General features: G+C 59.2%; 11 protein-coding genes across 11 annotated transcripts; 6 read left to right on the forward strand and 5 right to left on the reverse strand.

Annotated features, from left to right (window-relative positions):
• Nucleotides 1–123: 123 nt before the first annotated feature.
• BJ171DRAFT_137034 (uncharacterized protein) lies at nt 124–1,446 on the reverse strand. The gene is made up of 3 exons (XM_053105676.1): nt 1,132–1,446; nt 858–1,001; nt 124–681 (listed from the first exon to the last, which is right to left on the reverse strand). Exons 1-3 carry the CDS (start codon nt 1,340–1,342, stop codon nt 152–154), a joined length of 885 nt encoding a protein of 294 aa, XP_052965664.1. The 5' UTR covers nt 1,343–1,446; the 3' UTR covers nt 124–151.
• Nucleotides 1,447–1,780: 334 nt separating this feature from the next.
• BJ171DRAFT_582729 (uncharacterized protein) lies at nt 1,781–2,933 on the reverse strand (the record flags this gene model as incomplete). Its single annotated transcript, XM_053114210.1, has 2 exons — nt 1,781–2,622; nt 2,816–2,933. 2 exons carry the CDS (start codon nt 2,931–2,933, stop codon nt 1,781–1,783), a joined length of 960 nt encoding a protein of 319 aa, XP_052965665.1.
• Nucleotides 2,934–3,060: 127 nt separating this feature from the next.
• BJ171DRAFT_582730 (uncharacterized protein) lies at nt 3,061–4,699 on the forward strand (the record flags this gene model as incomplete). Its single annotated transcript, XM_053114211.1, has 5 exons — nt 3,061–3,370; nt 3,460–3,746; nt 3,897–4,005; nt 4,133–4,392; nt 4,499–4,699. The coding sequence occupies 5 exons, from the start codon at nt 3,061–3,063 to the stop codon at nt 4,697–4,699; spliced, it is 1,167 nt and encodes a 388-aa protein (XP_052965666.1).
• A 327-nt stretch (nt 4,700–5,026) lies between these two features.
• BJ171DRAFT_137120 (uncharacterized protein) lies at nt 5,027–7,681 on the forward strand. Its single transcript, XM_053105678.1, has 2 exons — nt 5,027–5,165; nt 5,297–7,681. The coding sequence occupies exon 2, from the start codon at nt 5,526–5,528 to the stop codon at nt 7,569–7,571; it is 2,046 nt and encodes a 681-aa protein (XP_052965667.1). The 5' UTR covers nt 5,027–5,165; nt 5,297–5,525; the 3' UTR covers nt 7,572–7,681.
• On the forward strand, nt 7,681–8,730 carry BJ171DRAFT_137091 (uncharacterized protein). The gene has a single exon (XM_053105677.1). It carries the CDS (start codon nt 7,791–7,793, stop codon nt 8,415–8,417), a length of 627 nt encoding a protein of 208 aa, XP_052965668.1. The 5' UTR covers nt 7,681–7,790; the 3' UTR covers nt 8,418–8,730.
• Nucleotides 8,634–10,015, reverse strand: BJ171DRAFT_582732 (N-terminal glutamine amidase-domain-containing protein; the record flags this gene model as incomplete). The annotated part of the gene is made up of 6 exons (XM_053114212.1): nt 8,634–8,782; nt 8,910–8,970; nt 9,084–9,147; nt 9,312–9,431; nt 9,563–9,603; nt 9,782–10,015. The coding sequence occupies 6 exons, from the start codon at nt 10,013–10,015 to the stop codon at nt 8,634–8,636; spliced, it is 669 nt and encodes a 222-aa protein (XP_052965669.1).
• Nucleotides 10,016–11,337: 1,322 nt separating this feature from the next.
• On the forward strand, nt 11,338–13,293 carry BJ171DRAFT_568723 (uncharacterized protein; the record flags this gene model as incomplete). Its single annotated transcript, XM_053113529.1, has 2 exons — nt 11,338–11,548; nt 11,834–13,293. 2 exons carry the CDS (start codon nt 11,338–11,340, stop codon nt 12,817–12,819), a joined length of 1,197 nt encoding a protein of 398 aa, XP_052965670.1. The 3' UTR covers nt 12,820–13,293.
• Nucleotides 13,294–15,662: 2,369 nt separating this feature from the next.
• Nucleotides 15,663–16,880, forward strand: BJ171DRAFT_425061 (uncharacterized protein; the record flags this gene model as incomplete). Its single annotated transcript, XM_053107698.1, has 2 exons — nt 15,663–16,003; nt 16,289–16,880. The coding sequence occupies 2 exons, from the start codon at nt 15,663–15,665 to the stop codon at nt 16,878–16,880; spliced, it is 933 nt and encodes a 310-aa protein (XP_052965671.1).
• Nucleotides 16,881–17,108: 228 nt separating this feature from the next.
• Nucleotides 17,109–19,521, reverse strand: BJ171DRAFT_508983 (signal recognition particle 54 kDa protein). The gene is made up of 3 exons (XM_053111332.1): nt 19,026–19,521; nt 18,171–18,671; nt 17,109–18,054 (listed from the first exon to the last, which is right to left on the reverse strand). The coding sequence occupies exons 1-3, from the start codon at nt 19,408–19,410 to the stop codon at nt 17,255–17,257; spliced, it is 1,686 nt and encodes a 561-aa protein (XP_052965672.1). The 5' UTR covers nt 19,411–19,521; the 3' UTR covers nt 17,109–17,254.
• Nucleotides 19,522–19,795: 274 nt separating this feature from the next.
• BJ171DRAFT_137159 (peroxisomal biogenesis factor 11) lies at nt 19,796–21,485 on the forward strand. Its single transcript, XM_053105679.1, has 4 exons — nt 19,796–19,889; nt 19,992–20,031; nt 20,196–20,744; nt 21,158–21,485. Exons 1-4 carry the CDS (start codon nt 19,864–19,866, stop codon nt 21,257–21,259), a joined length of 717 nt encoding a protein of 238 aa, XP_052965673.1. The 5' UTR covers nt 19,796–19,863; the 3' UTR covers nt 21,260–21,485.
• Nucleotides 21,466–24,326, reverse strand: BJ171DRAFT_137168 (uncharacterized protein). The gene has a single exon (XM_053105680.1). It carries the CDS (start codon nt 23,990–23,992, stop codon nt 21,689–21,691), a length of 2,304 nt encoding a protein of 767 aa, XP_052965674.1. The 5' UTR covers nt 23,993–24,326; the 3' UTR covers nt 21,466–21,688.
• Between the last annotated feature and the right edge of the window lies 1 nt (nt 24,327).

Raw genomic sequence — 24,327 nt, forward strand, 5'->3', positions numbered from 1 at the left:
GTTGAAAGTGATAATACAGCGAGTCTGATGCCGAACAGGGGGATCGAATATGGGTCCTTGGCATACCCAGCGTCTCGAACGAGGGCGTGGCGGTAAGCCAGCTGCATCAGGGTCGACATTTTTGGGTGCAACTTTCGCCTATCGAGCCATTCTAGCGGCTGGCCAGGGTCTCGAGTTGCTTCTCCATGGGCTGCCACTGGAAAGGCGACTCGGTTTCGAGCTTTCGCTCGCTCGGAACGTTGTCGGCGACATCGAGCTGCGCCCTCAGAGCACGATTCGCTTGCGACACCTCCGCAATCTGGAACTCCAGTGTGGCGATATACGAATTCAGCTTGTTTCGGTACTCCATGTCCAGTGCGTTGGCAAGCGGCGAGGCCCACGACGGCACCTGGTACTCGCTATCGTGGCCCACGGGGCCGATGATCAAATCACGGACATGGTGGTATGCATCTTTGATCGGATCCCAGGTCGATCTTTGAGGGTCGAGAATGGGCTCGCTGCGGAAGGGCTTGTTGTACCAGTCGTCTTTGGAATCGGCCTGGGAATCCGGCGACAGTTGCTGGTTCAGCAGATCGACACCTACCCGCTGTCGGTAGTGACGCAGATAGGTGTACCCCATCTGACCGGACGCCGTCAGCAGTGCATACATGACCGAGCCAGGAATCACGGCCATGGGTCCTCCTGATCGACGACGATGATACACACAGGTCAGAGGATCGTCAGGAACAGCAGCTCAGGTTTCAGGAATAACAACACCACAGCTTGCCGATTCGAGAGAGACCCGTGCAAGACGGGAAGCTCATCATCCAGCAGAGACCGAATGCACTCGACAGATGTCGGCAGTGGGTGGGGCTTACTCCAGAGGAGCCCGAGTCCGGCACCGATGATCGACCCGGCGGTCGCTGTTGAAATCAGCTCATCCTTGTCGCGAACGAGCAGATGAGGTGTGTTTGTCGACTCGTTGGCATGTGCTCTGTAGCGCAGGATGCCCTCTCGGATGCCTGAGCCAGCGGACCAACAGATTAGCGACCGGCATGAAGGTGAACAGGCAAGGATGCGGCATCGGCGGATCGGCGGCATCGGCGGATCGGCGGATCGGCGGATCGGCGAATGGCCGAGCAAACCACCCACCAAAGAACGGCAGGGCCAGACCAGCCCATTTCGAGCCCATAACGACCGACCACGAGACCACATTTTGGAGCCGGATGGCCGCCATGGCTGCACCCAGTGTTGCCCCCGACAGGCCCGCGATCGCCGAGGCCTTGGCAACGAAGAGGACGGGGTTGCGTTTCAGATAGGATGGCAGACTTGAGGCCGGCTCCTGTTGCTGGTTTTGAGCCATTGCGCAGCTGGATTGGCGATACGACTTGGAGCAAACTGCTTTGGGGCCGGGATCGAGCGGACGAGCCAGTCGGATTGTCGCCGTTGATGCGGCCGAGATGGTGGCTGGGAAGTGAGTTGGGAAGCATGCTGGAAAGCGAGGCGAGCCGATCGACTCGCGATGCATGTCACGTGGGTATCCTGCCATCCGCGTGACCAGAGCGATGCGCAGCATCACTGATCAATCCCGGCAATGATTCGGCCATGGAACTTGGGTCTGGCGCACCCCTCTTTCAATCATGGAACTTGGGTCTGGCAAGTATCTCATGCCCATCGCGAGACGCCTCCCAGGCTCGGCATGAGCAGCGGCCGCATGTATGATAGAGCCGGATCACAGAACGGGTGTGTATTGCGACCACCCTTCCAGACACCAGGTCCAGATCGGCTACGAGCAGGCCATCTAGATGACCCGCGTGCCCGTACAGGCCCTCTGTTCGTTGATATGGATCTGAATGTACCGACCGTCACCGAGGAGCCCGTCTCGGCAGAGCGTCGGCATCATCAGCTCGTACAGAGGCATAAACCGGTCCACAAAGTCACGCACTTGGTCGTCGGTGAGGCCGGCATCAGGCTGTCCAAGCTGCTGGCGCATCGAGTTTTCTTGCTGGATCCGCCAGCGATAGACGTGCGAGATGGAATCCGGGATGATATGGACGAAGCATTCGAAAAACGGATACCACTGGTCTTCGAACTGCCGGAGCCGCGCATTAATGTCCTGCAGCCACTCGAGCCGACAGCGCCTGGTGTTGACCATGGATGTTCCAGAGACGGGATCAACGCTTTCGGCATCGCCGGCAATGACGGCCGAATATCTCTCGACCAGCACGGCGTCGGAAAGGGCTCGGAAGCCCAGACACCATCCCTCGAACAGGATGATGTCGAACGGCGGTTTGGCGGTCCTCCATAGCCCCGGCGAAAGACGGTCGCCACGGCCCTGGTTCAAGGCTTTGTCGTAGATCGGGATCGAGACGGTTCTTTGGGCCGCAGTGTCGCCGAGATGCTCGGCATGGCTCGCAGTCAAAGCGGCAAACAGCCGAGATCCCAGCTCGACGTCATGAGTGCCCGGGTTGCCTCGGTACTGGAGAAGAGCATTGGGGCTGCCTGAAGCCAGGGGCTGCTGCGCGACGGCATTCTGCTCGGCAAAGGTCAAGTAAAAGTCATCAACTGAGAAGCTGACGACACCGAGCTTCAGCGACGAGAGCTCGCTCTCGAGGCTGCGGGTGAGCGTCGTTTTGCCGCTGCCTGCAGCATCCATCCGTCGCGCATTGCGACAGAGGAAAGAAAGGGAGAAGCGATATTATGCCGTCAGCAGCAGGCATGAGACTGGCAGCCGACGACGATGGAGGCAGGTTGTGATATTGCGGCGGATGAGATCAGCGCGCTCGCCTGGCACAATCGATTGGATTTCCATGCTGTGTCTCTTGCAAGCGCATACCTTGTGGGGCCGAGACAGCAACGACGAACGGCTGCCCGGGGTGGGTCTGCCGGAAGCGATGGAAGCACTTGAGGATGTGCTCTTTGGAGAGCGAGAGGACCGTTGCTTCTTGCGACATTGCCGGGAGCAAACCAACAGAGGCCAGGGCGGGTGCGGATGGCCGCCAGCCAAAAGCCGAGCTCTTGAATGGGGATCGCCTGCCACTGGCCCTGCCTCGATCCAATCTGCACATCCCCGCTGCCTCCATGTCTGAATCCCATCGCAAACGCCAAAAGCTGGACCAGCCCAGCGACGAGCCCAAGGATGCTCTGGGCGAGCTCGAGCTGGTCTTCAGCGGCAACCCTTCGGCCTCGGATCTGTATCTGCTTGCCCTGGACGAGCAGAGCGGCAACCCCAAGTCCTCGGCCACCCGGCCTGAGGCGCTCTCGGGTGACCGGCAAGATACCCGAGTCGTCGTCACCAAGATATTCGAGATGGCTGCCGAAAAGTTCAAGCAGGAAAATCCTCAGGACGCTCAGGATCTGCTGGTCCATGCCTCTTGCCTGCGCGACTTTGGTACGAGATCGGCTGGAAGATCGTCAGTCGGCATTGTTGCATCGACGCTGCGCTCACCGGCCCCCATATCACACATTCTCTCGGTTCAGGTGCATATATCAAGGTGCGGACAATGCTCGAAGAGTCTATTGCGATCTACAGCAAGGTTGTCCAGGCCCAAGCAGACTCGGCACCTGCATGGCTCGGACTCGGCAAAGCCCGCTTGCTCTGGATTCGCTCGACCGGCGGCATCACAGACGACGACGACGCAGCCGGCAAAGACTCGTTCAATCTCGAGGATGCAGAGGAAGACGAAGACGACGGACTTGACGAGCTCTACAAGGTGCCAAAGACCGAGCTCGAGATGTTCAAGAAGGCCGGAAGCGACTTTGAGAATGTAGGTTGAGGAGAGGCTCGGACAACGTGCACGGCATGGGCTTGGAGACAGCACAGTGGCCGATAGCACCAAGGAGAGATGGCATTCGATCCTTGCAGCTCGATATGGCAAACCTACCCCTCACCGAGACGTCGCTCCGCTGATGTGTAGGCTCAGAAGCACCTCAAAGCCGAAGGAGAAGAGGCCAGGAAGAACTGGATCGTCGTTGGATCGGCCTATCTGGACTATGCTCTCTTCCAGAAGGACCAGAGAAAGAAGAGTGCGTTTGCTCAGTCTGGGCAGCCCGTGTGTCGGGCCGCAGTGATGGAATCCACATGCCAGTGTCGGGTGGATATCGTTGCGAGTGGACACTGACTCGCTTTGGGATGGATATGCATGGCCGACAGACCCTTCCCACCTGATCGAGACGCTGGTCCAGGCCCTTCGGTACATCGGCAAAGGAAGCGATGCCAAACGTCCGGATGCCGATGCGCTCAAACTCCATGGCATGGCGCTTTACTATTTGGCCGATGTCAAGCAAAAGTCTTCCACTGATCCAAGGGACGATGGATCCCGAGAAACTGCTGACGCCGTCGCCAGGCTGTCGCAGGCCCGAGATCTCGTTGGCGACAGAGACAGTGATCTCTACTACAACATCTCGGAAATGGTGAGTGCCAGGTGCCAATGACGGAGAGACGACGGCAGCGTTTGCGGCCACTGGCTAATCGCCCTTTGCTCATGGGGTGGGGTCGATCTTGGCTTTGTTCTTCAAGCTCGGCCAAGCGTACATTCTGCAGAGCACCACGGCTGCTGATGACGACCAGGTCCTGGAGGCATACGAAACGGGCATCGAGATCCTGGTGGAAGTGCTCGCCAAGTATCCCGACAAGACCCAGCTGCGCGAGCAACTCGAGGCGTTCGGTGTGCTGGACGACGACGACGACGGGGAGTGGGACGACGAGGATGCCGAATAGGTGTGCGGCTATGGCAGTGCTAAGTGTGTCCGGGGACTGGGAATGTCAATACACATCCACAATGCCTGGATTATGCAAATGCGTTGCTCTTCCGATGGAAATGACCTCCGCCACATAATATCAACACCAGCACCGAAGTATTACCTCCATCGCATAATATCAACACCAGCACCGAAGTATTACCTCCATCGCATAATATCAACACCAGCACCGAAGTATTACCTCCATCGCCGTGCGCCAGGGTCGTTCCCACCCGCCGTGGCGAGCCAGGGGATGCAACCACGGCCGCACCAAACCCGCCAAGCTCGCCCGGCGCCCTCCTTGGCCGTCATCGGACCACCGCCATCGACACCGTCGCTGCGTCGTCGCCGCCGATATCATCTCTGCCGTTGCTTGCATCAGCACCGCCGTCCTCCCCCCCCCGGCGACCGTCTCGAGCTGCCTCTCTCCCAGCCACAGCCCCCAGGTATCGTCCAGCCGTCTCGCCATTGCCTGTGGCTCTTTGTCGCCGGCCTGTCTGCCCATCGGGCTTTGCTCCGTCCGTCCATCGTTTTCCTTCCCCCCCCTCCCACTCATCCGCTTTGTCGGTTCATCCAGCGCTCTACCCGGCCTCAGCGCTGCCGACGACCGTCTTGCATACCCACTGCCAGCCTTTCTCTCTCTCTCGCACGGATCATTCTGATCCGTCGGCCCTGTGCATTGCTTGCCGTCGGATTCCTCTGCAACCAAGCCTGCGCCTGCCCACAACGATCAACGCCCCAACCTCTTCAGCCCAAACGGCACCGCTGTCCAGCATCAGCCCACCGCCCAGGACACCCATCCGGCCATGGCACCCTCGGTCTCGGTTCGTCCCTTGCCGGACGAGGCCACCTTTGTGAACGGCTACTATGGCCTGTCGCCGGCATCGGTCCGGGGTCTGGTCCGCCTGACGGCCCTTGACCGGTGGTCGGTGCGGGTCAAGCACCTTCGGGTCTATCTTCGGGGCAAGCAGACTTGCTCCTGCCAACCTTCGTACGAGGTCGTCAACCGTGAGCGCACCCTGTTCAGCGAAATCTACGCCGACCTGCTCGAGAACGAGATTCTGCCGCCCGAGACCATCCTGGACATTCCCTTTGACCTGCCCTTCCCGGATGCTCCCGAGGACTACAACCGGCCGCCCACGCATGCCTATCCCTCGGCCACGCCGTATTTCCTGCCGGCCAGCTCCCACTTGCTCGGAGTCACCAACCGTTCGTATCCATACGAGGCCCATACCGTCTATGAGCTCCATGTCGAACTCCAGGAGCTCCCGTCGACGTTTTACCGGCCAGGCCCCCGCACCGCCTCGGAGCGGGTCGAGGGCTTTGTCGTCTACGACCCACGACTGATACCCCGCATCCTGCACCCCGAGACCCGACAGTGGCGATCGGCTCCGCGGGCATACCCGTGCGAATACGATGTCGACGTGCAGCCCACCGTCCTTGGCCCTGGCGACGATCTGCATTTCAACTACCGAGTGTCGATCTCGTCCGATGCCGCCAACGAAGGCATTCGGATCAAGCGGGTGAGGCTTCTGCTGCGCGAGCATCATCTCGTCGGCGACAATCGCGGCTCCTACGTCCGAGGCGTCTTGGAGATCCTGCGGTGGGAACAGAACGAGGGCCCGGACGCCCACCCGGTCATGGGCGGATACGAGCTTGCCGAGTTGCGGCCGCGGAGCGAGATGATTGTCCCCAAGAACAGAATGAGCCTCGAGAGCGACGGGGGCTCGGTCGGCACCGATTCGGGCCCTGGCCCCTCGCGGAGAAGCCTGAACTCGTTCGACGACCACGCCGGAAGCAGCAGCAGCCGTCGAGACCTTGGCGATGCTCCCATGGGCCTCAACTTCTCCAACGACTCGGTCGACTCGCAGCCGCGGCGACACCACTTCTATGCCTCATATCGGCCAAGTCTTCTGCCGAGACTCGGTGGCTACGGCGGCGGGGGCGACGGGCTGTACGCTGAGACCGAGGTGGTCCTGCGCATTCCGTCGCGCGGCGGCTTCTATCCAACCACACCCCGCTCCAACGAGGAGCCCCTGCCCGACCACGACATCCAAACGGGCCAGACTCCGGCCCGTATCGACGTCAAGCACTCGATCCAGATCACCATCGAGCTGGAAGGAGCCGAGAAGATCGTGGTGGAGTGCGGGTGCTGTCTGACCTCGGTTGGCAAGAAGGAGTGTGCCGCCCTCCTAGAAAGCGAGCCTCATCTGGTTCCAACGCTGGATTACGACAAAGTGGTCGGAGGCGAGGTCTGGCATCCGCCGTACTCGGAACATCAGTCCGACTTTGATATTGCCGCCGCCGCTGCTGCTGCTGCCTTGCCCGACCCTCGGAACTCACAAACAAGAAGGCGATCAAATCCGCGATCCGACATGCGGCCAGATATTCGACAGAACGAGCAGTCGAATGGGCAGCCGAGCCCGCAAAGCCAGCAGTCCAACGAGGCACTGCCGGACGAGATGCAAAGTACCCGTCCGGACGACGAGCCCGCCGGCCGTGACCATCCTGTCTTCCATATCGAACCGCTCGACCTCAGCACCCTGACCGTCTCGACCGAGTCGACGACACCGACCACGGCCACAACCTGGGACCGCTCTGTCCTCAACAGCGCACAACTAGCGAGCGCGGGCACGGTTGATCTGCAAAATGCACTTGACGATCGCGGGAGCAGTGTCGACGACGCTGACGATCATGCCGATATTGACGACAGTGAGGTTGACCAAGACGCAAATGTTCCACAAAGCGACCCCGACGACCCGAGCCGGCTAGATGGAGCCCTGAACAGCGTGGATGCCTTTGTGCCGTCCCTTGACATACCCAACGAGCCGCCTCCACCATATTCACCGTAGGCGGAGCAGCTTGGCAGCAACATGGATAGCCCCACACAAGGACAGCGCCATGAGGACTTGGCGGCGATGTCATGCTGCACCGCCAAGTCCCGATCGACTCGATTCGCTCGACAGCTGCATCCGATGAACCAGGGTCATGGACAGTGCCACCAATCGGACGGAAGCACAAACAAGTGAAATCGCTGCCCGAACAAGCCAAGTACAGCCCCACCCCGACGCATGCGATGCCGGAATTCGAGTCCCGGTGCGTCGCAACCACATCGTCCCTCTGTCCATCCGTCCATCCACTCGTGGATCCATCTATTCCCTCAGTCTCTCCTACACTCTCTATCGGCCTTTTCCCTTGCCCTCACGTTGCTCCACGCTCGCCTTGGCATCATCTCCCTTGTTTTGGGATTCTGTATATTGGGTTCTAATGATCAAGTTGCATCCGACCGCATCCACTCTCTTCACGCCATCGATCCTCTCTTGCTCGGCTGGGCTCCCTTTGCTTCCAGCACAATCCCCTCCGCCTCTCGCCCCACACATTCACAAGGTGGGGGGGGGTTTTCTTGCCATCGCGGGCTCGGTTCCTCTCATACCGCATTCACGCTTCTGCTGTTTTGTTTTGTTTTACCGGATTTATCTTTCGCTTTCTTCCTTCATGACTCGCCCTCATTCAGGCTGTGTACACATGGAACGGGACATCTGATTCTGAGACGGGCGACTGTGTGTTCTGTTGGTTTCCTGGTTGCGGAATACATGAACTCCCTGCCACCACCATGGCTATCTACAGCACTTTCGATTCCTGTTTCTCTGGCCTGGAGCGTCACATCCATCCCCCCTCGATCTGTCCATGTATCATGACTGACTGTAGAGTCTGGAAGGTACTCAGCGCATGTGCCGGAAAGCCGACATTGGTGCTTCAAGCGATCTAAATCCTCTCTAATATTGTCAAGTGCGCCACCATCCCTCCCGCCTTGCCCACGGCGAGGCCCAGCATGTTCGGACTGTTTGAGGTGCTCCTGGTTCTCCCAAAGGAGCGCCGCATTCCTCGCCAGAGTTCCTTCGTTTCCCCTGATCCTACTCGCCGGACGATCCCGAGCCGTCGCCGAGGAAATAGTTGCAGAATTGCTGTTCGGTGAACAGAGTGCCAAACTTGGAGTCACTTCGATCCGCACTCGGCTCTGCAAGAGACATTTTGCGGTAGCTGTCCAAGTTCATGGTCGAATCTGGAACGCGGGCGAGATCGTGAGCGACCGGAATGGCCGATGAGATACCGAGGCCGTGTTCGCCCCTCCCCCGTGTGATCGAGACGCTGAGACAGTTGGGCAACAACTGATCCATATTCTTGCATACCCTTTGTCTTGATCGGCGGATAGGACGGAGGCGGCGAGTTGTAGGTTCCGTCGGCGGCAATCTACAGCACGAAATGGGACTGGTGAGCAGCGGGACAAGATGGGTCGTTCCGAGCCAGCGATGCTGTCGCTGCCTTCCACCAAGACGCCGGGCCATTCGTATGCAGCTGCAGACCATGTGGCTTCGATCGCTTGCAAAGTGTTCAAGAAAAGCGTCGCCAGAGACAACTCGGTAGAGACTGGACCAACAAGACAACCAATTCGGCCAGTCAGTCGGTCAGTTTGTCGGTCGGTCATTCAGCTGCTATGCAAATGCTCAGAGCACCGTCGACAAAATAAACCGTTGACACCAACAGCCATCCTCCATCCTTCGCCAATGGCCAACCCTCCCTTGTGGACGCACCGAGCCCCGAGATCACGGATCCAGGCCTGATACCCGTTGGGATAGAGAGCCTCACGGGCATAAGTCGGAAAGGGACAGAGGAGCGGCAGGGTGGTGTCGAAATCGAGGACGAGAGCGTGGCTGGAGGGATACCACATGCAGCTATCGATCAGTATTCCAGGGACGGTTGTAGCTCGAATGATGCCCTGGGCTGTTCCTGGCGAGGGACACCGGATTGCCGACGAGCCGGCAAACGAAGCTGAACAACTTACGGCAGCTCCGGGCTCTTCACGACGACAATGACATGATAGTCCTGCAGAACGCAGCAGCCCGCACCCCATCGTCAGCGAGGCCGGTCGAAAGAAATCGGCCATTTAAAATCCGGAGTGAATTGAAGTTAAGACTGCGGCAGGGCCGACAGAGCCAGTGGCATGCGTTCCAATGGAGCAACGGACGGCCCGACAGGAAGACGTGGCTTCAGGCCGACTTACCCAGATAACCTGGCCATTAAGCCCCCAGGTCGACGACTTTTGCCGCCACAGGATGGCTCTTTCGTGTGGATTCGAGATAAAGACCACATGGACAGACCGCAGATCGACGTGCAGCGACCGCAGCCGCTCGACGAGCTTGTAGCAGTTTTCTTCGCAGTAGCAGGATGTGTAGATGAGGGGTGGGTGGCCGAGCGAATGCAGGGCCTGTGCGAGCGGCGGACTGGATGTGGACATGGATGGACGGGTTCAGGCCGGGGGATGGCGAGCTGTGGACAGTGCAGTTGACGGTGCGGGTGCAGATCGACCAAGGGCACCAGGACGGCTGGTGTTGGGCAGGGCGGGCAAGAAACGAGGATACAACGGGATACCCTGCTCTGGAATAGGACACATCCTGTCGATCGCCCCGTGTGGCTATCGGCCACATCTTCGACTCCCGCACCGCTGCAGTGCGCCGCCGTGACGAGATCCTCTGGCCGGCACAGAGCTGCCTTCGTCCAGGGTGTGCTCAAGAGCCCAACATCGACGCCATGCGCCGAGTGCCATGCCGATCCAGGCCAGGGGCTCGTGCGGCGATTGGCTGGCTGCCACGTGATTTGACGAGCCGAGCAGAGATCGAACGGCGACGATGAATCGACGATGGATCGACGAGGGGGTTGACGGAGAGAAAGGCTCAAGGGGCGAGCAAGAATCCGAGTGCTTCAAGGGCAGCAGAGGATGGGCTGCCCCAAGAGGACGAGGCGGGTCGACGGCACGGCCTGGCTCTCGCGGATCTCGGACAGCGGCCGATGCTGTGACCGGACGGCAACAGCTCTGCCCGGTGGATGTTCGGTCTGGCTGGCCGCACCGGCAGACCGACGAGGGGGTCCTTCGAGTGTTTCGAACGACATTCGTTTGGCGAGCGACTTTGCTGCTCCACCAGCAGATATCCGCATGCCGCTCGGTGGGCAGACGGAGATATCGCGTCGGCGGAAGCATCAGTTGTTATTCTACATTCATTGTCTCTTCCTGCACCAGTCTCCACGCTTCCACATCCATCGCCCATTGTGTCTTGCTTCTCTCACTCACTATTGCGATACATAAACCACCGACGTGGGTCGCCACGCACTTTTACATACATTGTTGATTACTTGTCGCATACATACCCCACGTCTCGACCACACAATTCACCACACAATTCATCACACAACTCCATCACACAATTCATCACACAACTCCATCACACAATTCATCACACATCTCCAGTGCACATCCACCGATATCACTCGTTCACCGCTGCATCGAACCCGCATGCCCTGTCCAAACACCCGCTTCATCTCCATCGCCGACTCCACCCGCTTGCCCAGCGAGCCGTCTGCTCAGCTCGCCCGTACTTCCCACCTCGTGCCATTCTGTTTGCGATCCCAATCGCCGAGTTGGTCCCCTTGCCGTCTGCCCGGTCATCCTCCCTTGATCGCTTCCTGTTGTCTCTTTATCCACCGGCCCTGCCCTGGAGCTGAGCAGGCCCTCTCTCGCCATCCAGCCGCCCTTCGTCTCTCTGTCCTCGTTCGCTCCGGGCCATGCTCAAGGACAGCGGCTTCATCGCTTTCCCGGATCGCCTGGCGAACCTTGCTCGGCGATCGTCACTCGCTATGGCTTCCGCCTTCAACCGCTCTACCCCGACGACGAAACCCCCGACACCGAGTGCCCAGGTGCGCATGGCACTCGCGGTCCTCGACCAGGACACCGGTCCGTCCTCAAACCGCATCCTGCCTGAGACGACTCGTCTCGGTAAGTTGCAGTCTCGCCGGACACCCCCGGACACAGCAGATCCCAGCACGGCCATCCCTCCCCGAGGTGTTTGGTCGCTTCTGGCGATCATGTTCCCGGAATGCTGCATCTGGTACATGGTGGCCAGCCCATGCTCGCCGTCTCGGCCAGGCTGCGAGCCAGCACCCTTATCATCCAGCAGCTTCCGCTAACCTACCTCCCCTCACTCACCACTCACTCGCTCACTCACCCACTCACTCACTCACTCACTCACTCACTCACTCACTCTGTCACTCTCTGACGCAGGCGCCCGCATCGTCCGGTATCCATACATCCATTCTCATCCAAACGAGCTGCATGTCGAGCTGCATGAGCGGGTCAATGTCCTTCGCATCGAAAAGAACGGCCAGGTCATGGCCCAAAACGACCGGGGTGAGTGTGGGTACTTGCCCGAGGAAATCTTGGCCCCCGGTCTGGCCACCACACCCACTCCTCCCGCCCGACGCAAGGGCAAGCGGATCCACCGCAGCTCAGCCGAGACCCTCGCCTCTGTGGCGAGCTCGACTCTTGAGTTCCGGCTGGACGACGTTATCCGGATCGAAAGGATCTTGCCCGACGGCTCGGCCATCGGCCGTAACCAACGGGGCGAGTCCGGCATGTTGGCAACCAAAGCCCTTACCACCACCAGCAGCACACCCACTCTCCGCAGCCAGTACACAGCCTCGCCTCGGCACAATCAATATCCCAAGCCGGTGATTTATTACCGGATCATCCACGACCACAAGGCCGACATCATCGGCGGCCTCTCGGTGCAACGAAACGAGACCCTAACCGTCATCAGAATCTACAAGAATGCCTGGGCTTTTGTTCATACCTCGGAGGGACAGCGGGGCATCGTGCCCATCTCCATCTTGGTGCCATGCGACCCCAAGGAACGGCCCTTCGAGGTATCGCTGATCGAGCCGACTGTCCTGCCGGGCACTCTGAAATCCAGCCTCGTTGGCAAAACCCTCACGGTCACCACCAACTTTGGGGGACAGCTGTCATCGTCATCGCCGTCGCCGTCGTCCACGGCCGATCCACTTCGGCTGAATGTCGGCGACAGCTTCACGGTTCACGAAGTCTTTGAAGATGGCTGGGCCATGGGAAGGAGCCATCGAGGTACCAACGGGTTCATCCCAGTCGCTATCCTGGACCAGCAAGAGATGTGGAATCGGCAGGCGAGGCAATCGCAGGCGAGCCGATCTCAAGCGACTCGATCCCAGACGGGCGCCGGCACAGTTGCGGCATGACGGCGCTGTCCTAGACCCCACTCCCCGGACCCATGTTCGTTGACAGGGGGCGTGATCCTTTGATAGGAATCATGTTCGTTGACAAGGGCGCTCTTTGCTGGCAGGGGACATGGCCCCTTGGCCATGCTTCATATGTACTCCATCCGCAGCTTGTCGTGTCTGGCACAGCCATGCCCATTTTTGCTTCCACCAACCAGACCTCGTTTTGTTTGTCGATGTGCGATTGTCTCCGCATCAATTTATCATCTGGATCGAACAGCCCGGTCCATCCCACTGGTCCATCATAGGCCACAAACCTGCATTACTACACTCCTTGCACGCCATTCCCATTCTTCATCTGCCATTCCCATTCCGCCCCCCCTTTGCAATCACTCACGCATTTCGCTCACGCATATCCATGTTGGTCTTTTGTTTCATGCATCATACTTACGGCACATGCAGAATACAGCAGCACGCATGTGCAGGCTCGACAAGGTGTGTTTTCCGAGCTCCCGTCTCAGCGGCGAGCAGTTGTTGGTGAACCAAGGGTCGATTCACCGATAGTGTGGCTGCTGCTCCAACCACAGACCGGATTCGATTGCCATTCTGCCATATGCTGGCCACTTGATTGGCTCGATTCGGTATTGTCGTCCGAGAAGCCACTGCCAGAGCCGTGTTTGCACTGCCATCAATGGCGATAGCTGGATCATTACTCTGTGCCTGCATTGTATCGGCCGAGACCTACCGCAAGATCTTGTTTGTCTGCAGCGAGTGTCCATTTTTTCTCCGGGGTTCAACCGAATCCAATCACAGCTCGCTGATATCCGTGACAATATTTGACGATGTTCCTTATACTGCCGCCGCTGGATCGAGTTTCGGCCCTGCGCCGTCTTTGGCCGGCTCGTCATTCTATTCGAGAGCTCCCCCTCCTCTGTAGCCACAGCCTTTGACCTTGCGGTCGTCTTTGCCAACATCGCAGCATCGTCCTGTAAGCGACACCATCTGTCCTGGAGAGAGACAACTCGAGTCAAGTCTGCGCATTGGTGTGCAAGCACAAGCTGCTCTACGAGCCCACAGCGATCGTGTCGGTACAATCGTATCGGTGCAATCTCCAAAGACCCCCATCAACCCCGATACTCGAGGGTGCCGGTCCCATATTGCCGTCAAACACTGTCGCTGGAGCTGTCGACGTTGGGGGAGTTGCAGCTGGCTGCTTGACGCGAGGCTTTTCGTCACAAGCACATCTCCACAGACATCGGCATTCGGACAACGTGCGGTAGGTACGCTTGACGACTCAAGAGATATCGAGGCAAGAGATTTGGAGAAGAGGGCACGCAAAGTTGTATCTGTTCATCGACTCTGCTCTCGTCCATCTGGAGAGACGCTCTGCACACTCTGCACACTCTGCACACTTTGCACACTTTGCACCCGGCTACTTCCACAGCCAGGGCTTCGTCTGAGGCGAATACGGATGCTTGGATCCATCTGATGTTGTCTGTTCGACCGTTCTGGCTCCCCTCTGTACGGATACAGTCATCTGTAGCCTCAATACTCTGCAACGCTTCTCGTCTCCTCCCCTTTCGACCTACACCCTCGTAGCCAACATGGAGCATGCGTTGTCGGGATCCTATTCTTCCGAAATATCCTCGAGCAATGTGATCCAGCAGAGGTTTCATCGGCTGAGCGAAGAGCCCGCTGGCCCATCCGATGGCACTCTTCGCCGCGTGCGCGACGTCAGCGCCTTCAGCAGCAACTCGGCCATCTCTATTCATCTCCACCGACAAAAGGTCTCGGTCGACCAGGCCCTGGGAAGCAACTCATCAGTTGGCCGCGCGAGCGGCGTGAGCGCATCCGGCGGCATGAACGAGCGAAGCCACTCGGTCGCGGATGTGAACCCAAATGGCCCGCTTCCGGCCTCGGGGTACTCCTTCACAAACGAAAGCGAGAGCCGGTCGTCGGTGGTTCGAGCGACTAAATCCAAAAGGCTCGGACGGCACACTGCAAGTGTAGAGGGAATCGTCGGCTGGATGGGCAGAAACAGCGTCACGATCCCAACTGAAACCGGCAGTTCCGTTTCCACCGGCAACGGTATGATCGGCATGGGCAATCCAAGCATCACCAGCAACTCCGCCTCCGTCAACCTCGTCAATCCCGCCAACGCTATCGGCTCTGCAAACCCCATCAGTTTCATCAACCCCATCAGTTCTATCAACCCCGTAAGCTCGCCCCTCACCGGTAGCGCCCTGAGCAACACCCCCCTCAGCGCAAGCTCGCACCTGGGCGGGAGCATTTTGATGGGCCTTGCGTCCAGCAGCCCTGCGGGTGGTGGCATCAACCACAACGCATGGAACTTTAGCAATATGCAGGAGCTCTCCATCAAGAAAAAGGCCTCAATCAAAGTGCCGCTGACTATCAGCCGCGCCGATTCCTCGCCAAGCCCTACACGGCGCATCACCATCTCTGCCAACGAGGCGGGCGAAATCCATATCGAAAAGAGCCACTCAACCCCAGCAGATAGTGTCGTTAGTGGCGGGCTGGGCTCAAACGACCCACGGATCCTTGCACAGCAGACAACGTCCGAATCTCTTGCCTCGATCCAAGCCTCGGGGTCGAGGCCACATCCGATCCGCCAGGCCGTCGAGCTGCCCAAGGAAACCCTGGACTTGATCCAGTCGCACATCGACCACGTCCTGAATGTGCGAGAGATGTGTATGCGTCTGAGAGACACCCGTATCAACAGCGACGATCCGTATCTGCAGGTCCTGCGCCACACCAAGATCGATATTTCCAAGCCGCTCACGACATACGAGAAGGTCCGCGCCAAGATCAAGGCCAATCCGCGAGGACTCATGCGCCTCTGGATCATGCTCAAGCGGGTCCTGGATGGCGAGCATTACAAAATCCCCAGGGTGATCGAGGACAGCTCCAGCCCGACTTCGGCCGATAGCCCACTGGCGCTGTCTCTCCACACACCCCCTCACGGCACACATCCACCGCCCGGGGTGGACCTAGACGACTACCTGCAACTGGCCATCTACTATCACGAGCAGGCCGAGCTGGATATCAGTATCTACTACCTGGAGCTTTCCATCCAAAAGGACAAGAACCCGCTGGCCTTTTTCCTGCTCGGGATCTGCCTGCGACACGGCTGGGGCCGCGAGCCGAGCCGACATCGCGGCTTCCAGTGTCTCATCAACTCGGCCGAGTATCTCATCCTGAGCATCCCGTCCATCATCCGCGCCCAGAAGCTGATCGAGCGCCAGAACACCGAGCGCATGGAGCGAGACAGGAAGGAGAGGGAGCTTCTGGATCGCATTAACGAAAAGCAAATCCCGGGCAACCCCAAGAACAAGCAGCGATGGTCGACGGGTGTGCCTCTTCCTGAAGAGCTGGAGCCCACCAAGTCCGTCTCGAGCGTCAGCCCCTCGCTCCTCGCTTCCGCAGAAATTACGCATGTGCCCACAAGCGCCGTCGAGAGCCGCCGAAACAGCCTGATCCGGCGCCTGACCTACGGCCAGAAAGCCAAGGCCGAGAGCCATGCCTCAAAGCCCTCGATATCCGGCGTCAGCGCACAGCTGACGACGCCCCAGATGGCCTCCCCGATGACCTCGAACCAATCCATTCCCACCAACTCGCACATCGGTAGCCCCATGGGCTCGATCAGCGCCTTCAAAAGTGCCGCCTCGCTCAGCGTCTTCAAGAGTGTCGCCTCGCTGATGAGCGTCGCTACCCGCCGCTCGATCAACAGCACCACTTCCTTTCACACCACGCTGCCCCTGCCGCCCGACATCGAAGTCGTCAAGGCTATTCTGCCGCTGCCGCTCTACGAGATCGGCATCTGCCTCTCGCACGGTTGGGGCACGCCGGTCTCCAAGTCTGCGGCCGCTTACTACTTTCGCGCCGCTGCTGCATTCGGCGACCGCGATGCCGAGCTCGAATACGGATACTGTCTCTTGCGCGGCATGGGCGTTCCCAGGGACAAGCTGGAAGCGGCAAAGTTCCTCCGGTTGGCCGAGCAGAAAGGGTGCAGCCTCACTGGCGAGAGCTGGATCCACAAGCCCAAGTGGGGTGGCGCAGGCTAGATCCGGGGAGGGCAGAGGCACCAGAAGGAGCAGGAGGAAGCTGGGCAAAATCCGGCTTGCCGCGGCCGTCCTGTTGCTCCGGGAAAGGGTGCCCCTGTCCGTGAACGAGCCAAAGTCGACAGCTCCGATTGCTCTGGGCCTGTGAGTATTGCCTGCCGCCTCTTTCCGTGGGACGGACTCGGCAGACGAACCATAACACCAAGCACCATTGTGTGCGTGCGCGACGGATTGTGTCGACGACAAAGCAACTGTACTGATCAGATATTACTTTCTGCACAGAATTCGGAACAGCAGAACAACAGTATGCGCACGAAGTGGCCACGGCTCCTCGGGACAGTCCCTGGAGGCATCGCCATGGCTTCCGACTGTGGCGCTTACCTCCTGCCCTTTCCGCGAGCGGCGGGCTTGCCCCGGCTCGAGCCTGGGCTTGCCGATGGTCCACCACTGCCGCTGCCGCTGCCACTACCAGCACCGCCTCCGCCGCCGCCCAGAAGATTGCCAAGACCACCGAGGCCACCAAGACCGCCGAGGCCGCCCATTCCGCCCATTCCGCCCATCGACTTCATCATCTCGGCCAGGCCGCCGTTTTCGGTCATTTGGCGGACCATGTCCTGGATGCCGCTCATGCCACCCATCTGCTGCAGCATGCCGGGAGGCAGCATCTGCGACATTTGGCTCTGCATGCGGGCCATCTGGCTGGGGTCGATCCTGGGCATGCCGCCGCGGCCGGGTGGCCCCTGTGCCAAGTTCTTGCCCATGCCGTTGAGGTTCTTCATACCCTCGGCAAACTTCTTGAAGTGCGACACCATCGACAGCATCTCTTCGATCTCGCCCACCCGGGCGCCGGATCCCTTTGCGACGCGGTAGATGCGGCTGGGCTGGTCCCGGAAGGGCTTGCCCTCGGAGTCGAGCTCCTCGTCTGTCATCGAGTCCATAATGCACATAAACTTCTTCAGGCGGTTTCCGCCCTCCTTCTCCGACAGCTGGGCCATCTCGGGAGAGATGCCAGGCATCATGCTCAGGATCTTGGAGATCGGGCCCATCGACGAGATGTTCTGGAAGTGCTCGTACATATCGCGCAGGGTGAAGAGACCCTCGCCCAAGCGGTTGATGAGGTTGGGGTTGGTCTTCATGTCCGCGACGGTCTCTAACAGGCCGCCAATATCGCCCATACCTGATGCAAGCCACGACCAGCAATGGCAACAAGGCGCATTAGTACATGCAGGCAATGTATGGAGGCCATGGGGCGCCACGGAGGCCGATTCAATGCTCGGCTCCGACGCAACTCACCCAGCATCTTGCTGACAAACGGCCGAGGTGCAAATGGCTCCAGGTCGTGAATGTGTTCGCCGGTGCCGATAAAGATGATTGGAGATTCCGTTGCCGCCACGGCCGAGATGGCACCGCCGCCCTTGGCGTGGCCATCCATCTTTGTGATGATGATGGATCCAATGTCGACAGTCTCGCGGAAGGCTCTGGCTTGAGCGTCGGCGGCCTGGCCGATGGTTCCGTCCATGACAAAGATGGTGTTATCGGGCGAGACGGCGCTCGAGATCTGTCTCATCTCCTCAAAGAGCTCAGTCTCCTGCTTGTGGCGACCCGAGGTGTCGACGATGATGATCTCGAAGCCCTCCTTCTTGAACTTGCCGACACCCTCTGCGGCGAGGGCGACGGGATCGGCCTCGGTGTACGAGCCGAAGTATGGGATCTTGGCCTTGGTTGCGTTCTGCTTCAGCTGGTCAAAGGCACCGGCGCGGAATGTATCTGTGCAGACCAAGCATGTCTTCCATCCTGCCAGCGAGTGAGAGACAGCGTGAGAGAGAGAGGCAGCATGCGTCAGCAGCGAAGTCTTCTGCAAGCGTTCGACGGAGCTGGTCGATCGGCTGCTGTTCGGCGTTGTCCGCGGCCTTTCGTTTGTGTCCTGGCACGAATACCACGCCTGGACTGGTGTCCGGGCTATCCGCCGGCCTCTCGATGCCTCGATCTCGGCATTGGCCCTGGTGTCGGTCTCTGCATCGGTCTTGGACCGAAGCCTTCACATAATCCGTGGTGTTTGCGGGTCTCCGCGTCATTCCAGTGCGAGCGGCCAATCCATCCCAGCGCCGGAATGAGGAGGGGGAAAGGTGGGGAGAGCCGTGCACCTACCCTTCTTTTGGTAGTAGTGCGCCAGTTTCGTACAGGTGGTAGTCTTGCCCGAGCCCTGCAGACCGACAAACATGATGACGTTTGCCTTTCCCTTCTTGGGCTTGAAAGCCTCGACGCCCGGATCGACGAGACGACACAGCTCATCAAAGATGGCCTTTTGAATAATCTTTTTCTTGTTGGTGCCGGAGGCCAGGTCCTCGATATTGACGATGTTGTAGATGTTTTTTCGCAGCTGCATGACCAGCTTGACGTTGACATCGGACTCGAGCAGGGCCGCCGCAATCTCCTTCAGGATGGCGTCGAGGACCTGCTTGTCGATGACGGTCTCGTTCGACAGCGATCGCAGCGCATCGTTGATCTTTCTTCCCAGGTCAGCCAACACCATGGTGGCTGTGTCGTATCGGAGACGTGCGAGGCAGTGGCAGTGATGCTTGGTTGCAGATTCGTTGCACCGAGCAGACGAGCAGACGAGCAGACGAGCAGACGAGCAGACGAGATGCAGGGGCAGATCGGCCGAAACAGAAGGCAGGGCGAACCAAAAAGGGCAGACGACTCGATCCAGCACAGCCGACTCGATCCAGCACAGCCGACTCGATCCAGCACAGCCGACTCGATCCAGCACAGCCGACTCGATCCAGCACAGCCGACTCGATCCAGCGAGACGCCACCCTGGCTCTCGCTGTCCTCTCGGTGCATCTCGCATCCGTCTCTCCTCGCCAGCCAGCCCGGTTTCTCCCCGGCATTTCGAGCGCGAACTCTCTCGTGGAACTCGCCAGCGGAACTCTCTCTCGGCATCTGCATCCGTTTGGGACTCGTCTGGGACTCGGCCACCACCAATATGGACCGGCTCAGCAAGGCATCCAGGTGGGGGACGATCGGGCCGGCAGCATGGCCGGGCTCTTTTTGTCGGCGGCAGCGTCCCTCCCGTACCTTTTCCCAATGCTCATTCTGCAGATGACACGACAGATTCCTCGACTCGGTCCGAGGCACCGACAAGGTGTTCATGGTATGCGCAACAGACGACGATGGCGACCCGCCTCTCGATCGAGCATGTCTGCACGACCCACGGCCTGCTTCTCATGATCGCGTGCCTGGGCTTGGCGCTGCATGTCCCGTATATGCATGGGCTGTCCGTGAAACTGACTATTTCCTCCCCCTCGGGTCCTGCAGCTCATCCAATATGTCTCCAAGATTGCTGTGTGGAAGCTCAAGAGCCGCCACCCCGAGTCACCCTTGGCGGTCCGCATTCAGAACCTGGCCGCACCCATTTCCGACACCCGTGTGCTCCTCCGCTACTATGGGCTGATTCCGCTCGTCCGGTGGATCATCATCTCGGAGCTGGACACATCGACCACGCCCGTCCTGCGCTGGCTTGTCCGCCTCCAGAACGCCGCCAACCTGGCCTACTACCCGCTCGAGCACATCTACTGGCTTGCCTCACACAAAGTCATATCCATGGACGCCAAGCTCCGCGAAAAGATTGGGATGTGGTCCTGTCGGTTCTGGGCGGCCTATGTGGTCCTGTACTTTATGCAGCTGGGCGAGGAGTACCTGATGCTCGGTCGGGAGGGCGCCGAGCTGCAGAGACGAGAGGCAGCTCTTGGTGACAAGCCCAGCGGTCGCGAGACATGGCAGCTCGAGAAGCGAGTCTTTGAGGACAAGAAGCACTCGTGGCTCATGAACACCGTCATCAACTCGGCCTATTTCCCGATGACCATCGTGAGTATCGTCCGGGCTGGCCGTCTGCGCCTGCTCCTTTTGCTCCTCTGGCTCGCCCGATGCTGCCGGCGCTTGGTTGCTCCCACCAGCCACATCTATTTGCTCTCTCCTGCCTGTTGCTGCTGTTGTTTTCCCATTTACCCCACGGGAACATGTGCGAGGGCATGGCTCGCTGCAATCTCTTTCACGTGCGATCTGGTGTGGCTCTCACGGCCTGCCAGCATCCCATGCGATCCCATGCGATCCCATGCGATTCTCTGCGGTTCCATGCGGCCGCAGCATGATTCTGCGGCTGGACCTGGCCCCGATTTGCCTCTGCTGCTGGCCATCCAGCCTCCAACTCTTAGTTCCCACGGCCCACGTACTGATCCTGTCTCGATCCGATTCTGTGCCTCCATTCACTCCCCGCACAGCACTGGTCGCTTGAGAATAGCCCCATTTCGGATGTTTCTATCGGTGTCTTGGGAACGATTGCTGCCCTCGCTCAGCTCCATATGACCTGGCGATCGTCCTGAACAGGGTTACCCAGCGGCCGGCTTGTTCAGGAAGCCGAGCATATGTGAGCTTCGCTGCGTGCACGATTCGGAATGTTGCAGATCCCTCTGAGGATCTCGGATCGACCGGGCTCCTGAATACACACCTCACACAGTGATGACCCACCTCATAAAAGCGCGGGCCACTGGCGCAAAGGACGCAAATCCATCAGACACCTGCGACGCAAGAGTACCAAGCGAGCAGAGAGTCTGCAAGCCAGGGCCGACCGGGTGCAGGTTTGGACTGGTGCAGATGGGAAGATGCACTGTCCATTGTCAACAAGGACAGGCAGCAGTCCGGACAAAGTATATTGGAGTCAGAGCTGAAGCAAAGAAAGTACATGTTCAGATTGTGATGACTGGCTGTCTTGGGATCGGGAGCAGGCCAGAGACGACATCATTTGCGCTCGGCTATTCCTCGCCGCCCCATTTTTTCTTGAAGATCCATCCCTCGCCTTCGACCCGCCGCCCGCCAGCATGCGCCTGTCGTAGCCACCTGGCTGCCTCCATGAGGTTCTTGGAGACTCCCAAGCCGTGTATCAGACAGTATCCGTACTCGTACTGAGCATCGGTGTCGCCGAGAGCAGCCGCGACGCTCATAAAGTACGCCGAAGCCGCTCGAGACACCGGTACGCCGTCGCCGCCGCATCGCAGGATCATGGAAATCTCGTAGAGAGGGTTCGGAAGTAACGTCGCTGCCACTTCCAGGTCGTCGAGGCCCTTTAGCAGTCGCCGGCCCCCGCTTTGGTCGGTGAAGCTGAACATGGACGCAAAGCTTGATAGTGCCGACATGGACGTTTCCATGTTGGTGCTGCCAAAGAGATGCCGTGAGAGTGAGTTGTTTGCGACGCTTTCGCATCGAGCCCGGACCAGGGTCGACCTCAGCCCCGGGTTGGTCCACAGCACGCCGGACGCAAAGAGGGAAGTTATCGATCCCGACTTGGATGCCACCAGCTCTTGATGGACGCTGGAGCTGTGGATCAAGTTGGGGCGATTGGGTTTGCGCGAGTGATCGCCGTCAAACTTGGACGTGTCCTCAAAGATGACTTCTCCCTTGGTCCGCCATCTCATGACCGAGGGCAGATTGATCAAAGTGGTGTCGACGGACTTGAGAAAGAGTTGCAGCGCCCGGAATCGGTTTCCGCACGCTGGTACCCAGGACGGAGCGGCATCACCCGGGGCTGCTCCAGCAGCGGCGCATCCATCGTACCAGCTAGGAAGGTTGGACATGCCCAGAAAGAATAGGCCCATCGGATTTCCTTCTTGAGACGACTTTTCGAGGTAGTGCACACAAAAGTTGGGCTCCTTCTGGTGATAGTAGTACAGCGCTAACTCGAGTGAGTCCATCTGTTGGCAGTTGGCCGGGACAGGTGGACAAGGTATGTTTGATATCGCCAGCAGCGCACTGGCCGAGAGCAGAGCCACTCGCTGCTGCTCTCCTTCTTCGCAGTCATTTCGGATCTTGCGCCGAACAAAACGCACAAATCGCTTGATGTACCGCTTGACGAATCTCAAGGGGCTCCATGCTGGATGTTTCCACGGCAGACCCGCAGGAGGCTTGGAAATGTCAATGTCCTTGCTGGCTGTCGATCGACGACTGGAGATGCTCCGGCTCATGGACACAGCCATCTCAGAAATGTTGAAGGAGGACTTGAGCTGCTGGTCACCGTCGACGGCGTCGGCGAGGCCGGGCTGGTTCTCGCCAGGAGGGCATGCTTCCGAAAGGCCCTTCCGCTGCAGCCGCTTCTGGCGCCGGGCCGCCTTTTTGACGATGCCGTCGAGATAGTCGCAGGTCGAGTTGAGGCGCTCACAGAACTCGGCAAAGTCAAAATATCCCGCCATCCCGCATTGAACTTGCTGGATGAGCTCCGGGGGAAAGTCGCAGCACCCGTTGATCTCAACCGATTGCGGCGGCAGTGACTGCTCCGTGTTCTCCTTCTTGTGCGAGGACCTGTTGGATTTGACGCTCGGCTTGGCCCGCAGAGAAATGTTTCTTCGCTTGAGCCCCGATATCTTGGGCGATTGTGGATTTCCCTCGGACCGGCACGAGTCCCGCGAGGTATGGATCTCAATGCTGGAGCGAGGTGAGTGCAGAAGCCGCTGTGGGACCAGCGAAGAGTCTGTGCCGGAGCCCGGGACATGGCGGAAGACAATCGAGCCCGAGGGATTAAACGAGCCCCGCTTGAGGACAGATACGTCGGTTTCGCCGGCTCTGGAGGACTCGGACTCGCTTGATGTGCGGGGCATGCCACGATCCTGAAGCGACCGAATGCTTGGGGTGCATGCCGGCGGGGTTTTGAGGTCCCCGAGCAGAATCAACCTGTCGGTATCTGGCTCGACTCTTTGCTTTGACGGGAGCGGTGTTGGGCCGGCCCCTGCCGGATTGTCCGAGAAGCTGAGATTGGACCGGCGATCGAGGTTATGGAGGCGGGCATGTTCGTGAGCGAGAATGTCGGATTTGCAAGGCTGGAGCTCTTGATTGCCGTTCTTGGAGACCGAGTCCTGCCCGTCCAGTGACGTACCCTCGGCGCTGCGGATTTTGAGGAGACTGGGAGGATGGCCATCTTGGGGTGCAAGCGAATCTGCCCGGGTTGCATCGTTGCCGACGGCCATGGAGGCACCATCGGCCGCAGCGGCAGGTGAGTGAGCGTTGAGCGACAGATGCGATGCCGCCGTCTCGATGATGCTGATCATCACTGGTGAGCCGGGATTCATTTCGCTGAAACCGTCGAGAACGTAGACGAGAGATGATGGGAAATAGAAACGAGGACCCGGATATGATCTAATCGGCGCGAGCCGGTGTCGAAAGTAGACTGCTAGGGATTCTGAGACTGGGTCGGCCTTTCTGGCAATGACACACTTGAGCGATGCAGACGAGAAATGGACTTGTTTCTTGAGTTGGAGACCGACACTGCGGATTTGGTGAGCACGATGTGGAGGGTTCAATCGGCTACGGGAGAGCAAGGGGAGGCGGCCGTGAGAGGCAACCGATCAGGTTTGGGGAAACATCGATTGAGGATCGCTGAGCCTATCGCAGAAGGCAAGCAGCC

This window comes from Polychytrium aggregatum, assembly GCF_025602895.1.
Source record: "Polychytrium aggregatum strain JEL109 chromosome Unknown BJ171scaffold_23, whole genome shotgun sequence".
NCBI classification, from domain to species: Eukaryota; Fungi; Chytridiomycota; class Chytridiomycetes; order Polychytriales; genus Polychytrium; species Polychytrium aggregatum.

Coding starts and splice junctions, on each gene's coding strand:
- BJ171DRAFT_137034 (XM_053105676.1), bottom strand. CDS start 1,342: ATGGCTCAAAACCAGCAACAGGAGCCGGCCTCAAGTCTGCCATCCTAT. Junction 1,002..1,131: donor TCTGGCCCTGCCGTTCTTTG/GTGGGTGGTTTG, acceptor CCGCTGGCTCAG/GCATCCGAGAGGGCATCCTG. Junction 682..857: donor CGGACTCGGGCTCCTCTGGA/GTAAGCCCCACC, acceptor GTCGTCGATCAG/GAGGACCCATGGCCGTGATT.
- BJ171DRAFT_137120 (XM_053105678.1), top strand. CDS start 5,526: ATGGCACCCTCGGTCTCGGTTCGTCCCTTGCCGGACGAGGCCACCTTT.
- BJ171DRAFT_137091 (XM_053105677.1), top strand. CDS start 7,791: ATGCGATGCCGGAATTCGAGTCCCGGTGCGTCGCAACCACATCGTCCC.
- BJ171DRAFT_508983 (XM_053111332.1), bottom strand. CDS start 19,410: ATGGTGTTGGCTGACCTGGGAAGAAAGATCAACGATGCGCTGCGATCG. Junction 18,672..19,025: donor GCACTACTACCAAAAGAAGG/GTAGGTGCACGG, acceptor ACTCGCTGGCAG/GATGGAAGACATGCTTGGTC. Junction 18,055..18,170: donor GTTTGTCAGCAAGATGCTGG/GTGAGTTGCGTC, acceptor GGCTTGCATCAG/GTATGGGCGATATTGGCGGC.
- BJ171DRAFT_137159 (XM_053105679.1), top strand. CDS start 19,864: ATGGACCGGCTCAGCAAGGCATCCAG. Junction 20,032..20,195: donor GCACCGACAAGGTGTTCATG/GTATGCGCAACA, acceptor CGGGTCCTGCAG/CTCATCCAATATGTCTCCAA. Junction 20,745..21,157: donor CCTATTTCCCGATGACCATC/GTGAGTATCGTC, acceptor CTCCCCGCACAG/CACTGGTCGCTTGAGAATAG.
- BJ171DRAFT_137168 (XM_053105680.1), bottom strand. CDS start 23,992: ATGAATCCCGGCTCACCAGTGATGATCAGCATCATCGAGACGGCGGCA.